Source organism: Salvia hispanica, chromosome 4 (assembly GCF_029641045.1).
Source record: "Salvia hispanica isolate PSC_SH4W2 chromosome 4, Shi_PSC_v1, whole genome shotgun sequence".
NCBI lineage: Eukaryota > Viridiplantae > Streptophyta > Magnoliopsida > Lamiales > Lamiaceae > Salvia > Salvia hispanica.
In genome coordinates this window covers 11448609-11454574 of record NC_142695.1, presented here as the reverse complement: position 1 = coordinate 11454574, position 5966 = coordinate 11448609, and the positions used below count along the sequence as shown (strand labels likewise).

Below are 5966 nucleotides of genomic sequence, written 5' to 3'. Positions count from 1 at the left end.
TCTTTGCTCTCTTAATCTATTTTTTATTTCTTACTTTATTATCTCTACATCTCTTCGACTATTTCTTCTCTCTACCTAGTTAATAAATACTCCATCCGTCCCATACAAATAGACCCTTTAAGGTTCACACGAGTTTAAATGTGTAATTTGTAAAGTAAGAGAGAAGAACGAAAAGTAGTTGAAATTGTGTGGTGGAACCATAAATGATAAAGTAAAAGAGAAGAAGATAAAAGTTTACCGTAAATGAATATGGATTATTTCTGTGGGCGGACGAAAAAGGAAATGTGACCTTTTTTTTTATGGGAAGAAAGAGTACTCCCTCTGTCCGTGAACAGGAGTCCGGGTTCACATTATTAATGGTAATAGGGTCTCACCTTCCACTAACTTATTTCACTCACATTTCATTTAAAACTAATATATTCAAGTGAGACCCTTATTTCACTAACTATTTTCCACTCACTTTTCTTAACATTTGTTAAAACTCGTGCCGCTATAAAATGGGACTCCTAATAGCGGATCCTAATAGCGGATGGAGGAAGTATTATTTTATTGAAAAGCATGCCCAAAGAAATTTTTCACTTATAGTCAAACTGAGATAATATTTTGGAATGAGTTAGGAGTTAAGGACGTACAATGGCAGCGTCAAGACTTCTTCTCCTTACCATTTTATCATCATGATTCATGGATAAATATTGCATTAGCTAACACATTCATATGTAAATACTAAAAGCACATAAAAGGGTAAATATAAACGAAGAAAGGTTAATTGAGGCAAACTGGCGGGAGAAGATCTGAAAAAAAGTTGATGGAATGAATGCGACGTGTAAACCAGTTGAACAACCCCACAAACAGACACAAATTTACTCTGGAAGTCCCCCATCAACCTATTATTTTGGTTTGAATAAAAAAGTAAAACGCGAAAATAGGTGTGTTTTGGTGACTATACCGCCAGATGAAGACCGCCACAGTTATCCCATAATAGGCCACCACTTGCCTTGTTCTGCACTACCCTGCTTTTACCATTACTTCTCATCTCCTCCTCCTTTATTAAATTAAATTGATCTTAGACTTCATTCATGCAAAATTACAACCACCATTATTTTAATATCATACTATTAATTGACGCAAAAATAGGGGTTAATTGAGATCTATATCTGTGTTCATATTTTACCCCATCTCTCTGTGTCTGGAACTGTGAGTCCCAAAGAAAACACTCTCATCAACATCATCTCTAAAATTTCGATAATGGATATGGATTCTTCCCATCCCAACTGGCTCGTCTTCTCGCTTTCCAACAACACTCTTTTCCAACACCCCTTCAACTCCAATCCTAGTAATCCCCTCTCTCTATCTCCTCTTTTTCCTCACCTCCCAAGACCCAAATCTTTTCATTTTCAATAAAATCATATAATTATTACTGTTTGTCAGCATATGCACACACCACTATATCATCCAATTTTGTGTAATTTCATCATTCATTTTTTCCTTGGTTTTAATTGTGTCAAGGTAGCAGCAATACTAGTGCAGTGGTTCATCATCAGGATAATGGAAGCAGCGGCGGCCCCAAGCTGGAGGATTTCTTGGGCAGCTCGGCCGCCGGAGCTGCGGTGGCTCAGTTCGACGGCATGCCAGAGATGGAGATGTATGATGACTCTGAGCTCAAGACAATAGCTGCTAGCTTCTTGCGAGGATTTTCCGCTGAACAAACCGATAATAGCCCCCGGAAACAGATTGTGGCTGCTCCGCCATCTGATCCGCCGGCCAAGAAAGCCGTCGAATCATTCGGCCAGCGCACCTCAATCTTTAGAGGAGTTACCAGGTACTCGTTCTGTCCCACTAAAAATGAAACGTTTTCTAAAGTGGAAACAATATCTTCTAACTTTTTGACTCTCTTACTTTACTCATTTTTCACTAACTTACAAAACAACATTGCATAAAATCTCGTATCTTAAACTACATGTTTCGTATTTATTGGAACCGAGACATTATTTAATACTTCATTTTTCCAAAAAAAATATTAATTCAATTTTACTATTTTGGATCGTCTTCCAAAATTTGTTAGCTTTCATTTTTAGTAAGTTTTCAGGGTAATTACAACATGTATACAAAATTTCTCTAATCTTTCATTTTTAGTAAGTTTTCGGGGTAATTACAACATGTATACAAAATTTCTCTAATGTTTCAAATTCGTATAAAAAGTTTTAATTTAATATATATCTAAAAAAAGTTTAATTAGTAGTTCAAGTCAGTACAAAAAGTTTAAATTATTGCAACACCCTTACATTTTTCTTCTCAATTTCATAACAAAAAGTTTAATTAGTGTTTCAAGTTAGGTAACTCTACTCTATATTTTATGGGACGTAATGAGGATATGATAGAAGGTTGAATTTGAAATATGTTTTGTGGGAATGGAATTCAGGCATAGATGGACTGGAAGGTATGAAGCTCACTTATGGGATAATAGTTGCAGAAGAGAAGGGCAAAGTCGGAAAGGAAGGCAAGGTTTGTATATATATCTACTTTTTCAGTTATTAGGGATTTTTTTTTTAATTTGATGAATGGATCAGTATTTCTATTTTGGTTGATTTTTCTGCAATATATACTCGACTGATATTGTTTCTCTTTATGGAATGTGGACGTGTCGAATGATTGTTCAAATGGACGAATTTATTTGCAAATATGCCAGTTTATTTGGGTAAGTACTGAAACCACATTTCTGTCTCACTTTTTATCCACTTTGGTGTAATGAAATACATTTTGTTTTCTTTAGAAATCTTATTGATTTTGATAAAATGATGTTTAACTAATTTTGTTAATCATTTTGTGAAAAAGGTGGATATGATAAAGAAGAGAAAGCAGCGCGTGCTTATGATCTCGCCGCCCTCAAATATTGGGGTCCGACCACCACAACTAATTTTCCGGTCACCATAACTATACTCCACTTGCTATTTTTATGCACACAATTATCTGATCTTCCTGTTTAATTTTTAATATTATGGTTTATCTTTTTTTATTCAACTATAGGTATCCGATTATGAGAGGGAAATGGAGGAAATGAAGCACATGACAAGGCAGGAATTCGTTGCATCACTTAGAAGGTCTTGATTTTTTATATTTCCTTGGAAATTATGTTATTCAATCAACTTAATTATTTTTGGTTTAATTTTAAAGTTTTTGTTTCTTTCATTGCAGAAGAAGTAGTGGGTTTTCTCGAGGTGCCTCTATTTACAGAGGAGTAACAAGGTGTGTTGGCCCTTTTTTCTTTGACAAATCAAATTCTAATCAATTTCGCGACATTACTATTTTTCTCAATTATCCCAACATAGGGAAATTATATAGTACCATATTAAAATTTTACCAAACTAAGATGAATTTTCTTTTATTTGGCCTGTTTTCTTTAAACAAATTAAGAATTTATTTTTGTATTTTTTCATCCTTTCTTAGTCATGGAAAAATAATATTTCAGGCATCACCAGCACGGTCGGTGGCAAGCAAGGATAGGAAGAGTCGCCGGAAACAAAGATCTCTATCTTGGCACTTTCAGTGAGTTGTCATTGCATTCGTTTTCCATTTTTTATGATTTTCGGAAACATACGTTTAATTTAAGTATTTAGAAAGTGACAAACGACAAATTTGGACGTCACTGTTTTAATGCTTACTATGTTACTATTGGTCCGCAGCGGCGGTGGCTGTCCTAAAACTAAAAATATCTAGAAGCCTTCCAAAAACAAAGAACATAAATAAAGACCCAATAAATCTGCTACGTCGCGTTTCACATCTGGTCCAGAAAACGGTGACAGGAATAAAATAAAAACAATTATTTCGTCTATTATTATTTGCATATACTCCCTCGGTTCGGGTTTATGCACTTTTGTCATTTCGGTCCTTCCATGGTCTATTTCCTTTTTCATTTTCACTAGGTGGACTTGACTTTTCACCAACTTATTACTTTCGTATTTTATTATAAAATTAATATATAAAAGTGATACTCATATTTCACTAATTTTCTGAACTCTATGTTTTTCACATTTCCTCAAACCTGTGATGAATTAACTAAAAAATTAAATGCAGGCACTCAAGAAGAAGCAGCAGAGGCTTATGACATCGCTGCAATCAAATTCCGTGGCCTAAACGCCGTCACCAACTTCGACATGAGCCGTTACGACGTCCGGAGCATCGCTAGCAGTAATCTACCGATTGGCGGGGCTAACACCAAGCCCAAAACAACGACAGAATCAACGCCCGAGAACAAGCCCTCACAAGGCAAAAGTAAAGAAGAGCTCTCGTTTCCAACGTCGACCATAAATTTCGCGCTTCCCGTGAAGCATGATCACTCGGCTAGTTTGTGGGCCGCATTAGGGTACCAAAATTCAACCGATTTGAAAAACCCTAATCACGGCGGCCTTTTTCAAGACTCGAGCAGCAGTGGTGCGACGCAGTTTGGCGTGGAGTTTCAACCTACCGATAATGAAGGTTTGTACAATGGGTGTGGGTACAAGTACCAACAGCACGGCAGTGTCGTCGGCGTCGCACTGCAGAATCGTACAAGTCATGAAGCGGTGGTTGTGAGCAACGGTGGGAACTGGATTCAGCCGGCGATATTTGGGGTGGAGTAAAAAGACCAAAAAAAAAGGGAGATGGTGATGTTAGATGGAAACAAGGGGAGGTGGGTTGGTCAAAAAAGGAGCCTTTGCTTTTCTGCATGGGACTAAAAATGCAATGGGATTTACAATCATTTCACTCATACTATCACCCCAATTTTGTTGGACATGTTTGTGGAAAAAATTGAATCATTATGTAGGATGGATAAATAATCATGTGCTAGTTGATAAGTTCGTCAAAAAGAGTAGAATTAGTATGTATTTTATGTGGAAAAAAAATATGTGAAAAATGTGGCTCAAGACCTATGCCCTTTCATCTTAGGTAATCCCTAAATGCATTAAAAGATAATCTTGATTGCAAGGCCTTTCAAGTGCTTTCTCTAGCTTATAAATTGGTTGATCTAGGAGTTGAGAATACACCAACAAAAAACATTCTCTCTTCTCTCTAGTTCTCTACATCATAGTAGCATTGCATAGCTTGATTCTCGGAACTCTATCAAGTTCGCCGGTGCCTAGCGGGTTTGAGGTGCTTCTACACGCTAGGAGGAAGTCGTTTTATCTTTGGGGACAATACGCCATTCCGTGAGCACTAGCCGGGGCGTAATTTGTCTTGCGGAAAGAGGGCTTCCCTCGACTCGACTTATAGTTCGGTTTGTTTTATTATTTCCGTTGTAATTTTCATTTCACTTATTGTTATTATCTTTCTTCGATTGTAATAGTTAGAGTACCGCCTGTACACGGCCTGAGAATTTCATCCCATTATTTCTAACATTTTATTGGTAAGGTTTATATGAATGACGCTAGAAAGTTTCAAATTTTAGTTCCAATTTTTCGCCAATGAATTAAATTGCGACCAAAGCTTGTTTGAACAATTTGACTGCCTATATTACTTTAAAACCCAATTAGAGCGCAGAAGAGTCTTCGAATGGAGAAAATTAACAAATGTTCACCAACTTTATTTTTAATAAGTGTAAGCTAAATTTTTATGTATAAAGAAAGAAGATATATACATGTTTTATGTGAAATCTATTTCACCAACTTAGAATATGTTTTCGAGATTTGTAATATGTTTGGCATGTATGTTATAAATTTTAAAATGTATAGTACATTTGTATGGTTGAAATAATACTAGAGGGGAAATTTGATGTGTCGGTATAGATTTGATCAATTCATATCATGTATATAAAATTTAGCCGTACATGTTTAGTAAGTTGGTAAAAATTCGGGCAATTGATATTGTGCTTACCAAATTTGGTCCCACGCAGGTTTGGCATGTTTGTAAAAATTCAGTCAATTCTTCTTACGCATACAAAACCAATAATCTCAAACACAAAACATGCATCAATCAATGGATATTTATTTATT

General features: G+C 35.9%; 1 protein-coding gene across 2 annotated transcripts; it reads left to right on the top strand.

Annotated features, from left to right (window-relative positions):
- Positions 1-1126: 1126 nt before the first annotated feature.
- Positions 1127-4922, top strand: AIL5 (AINTEGUMENTA-like 5). 2 transcript variants are annotated; one of them, XM_089069589.1, is made up of 9 exons: positions 1127-1333; positions 1507-1819; positions 2420-2502; positions 2637-2695; positions 2833-2895; positions 3025-3098; positions 3193-3243; positions 3467-3543; positions 4072-4922. In XM_089069589.1, the coding sequence occupies exons 1-9, from the start codon at positions 1246-1248 to the stop codon at positions 4614-4616; spliced, it is 1353 nt and encodes a 450-aa protein (XP_088925715.1). In that variant the 5' UTR covers positions 1127-1245; the 3' UTR covers positions 4617-4922. The 2 variants fall into 2 exon arrangements, with proteins under 2 accessions (XP_088925715.1, XP_047951192.1); XM_048095235.2 differs by having other exon boundaries at positions 1137-1333; positions 2687-2695; positions 2833-2921.
- The last annotated feature ends 1044 nt before the right edge of the window (positions 4923-5966 follow it).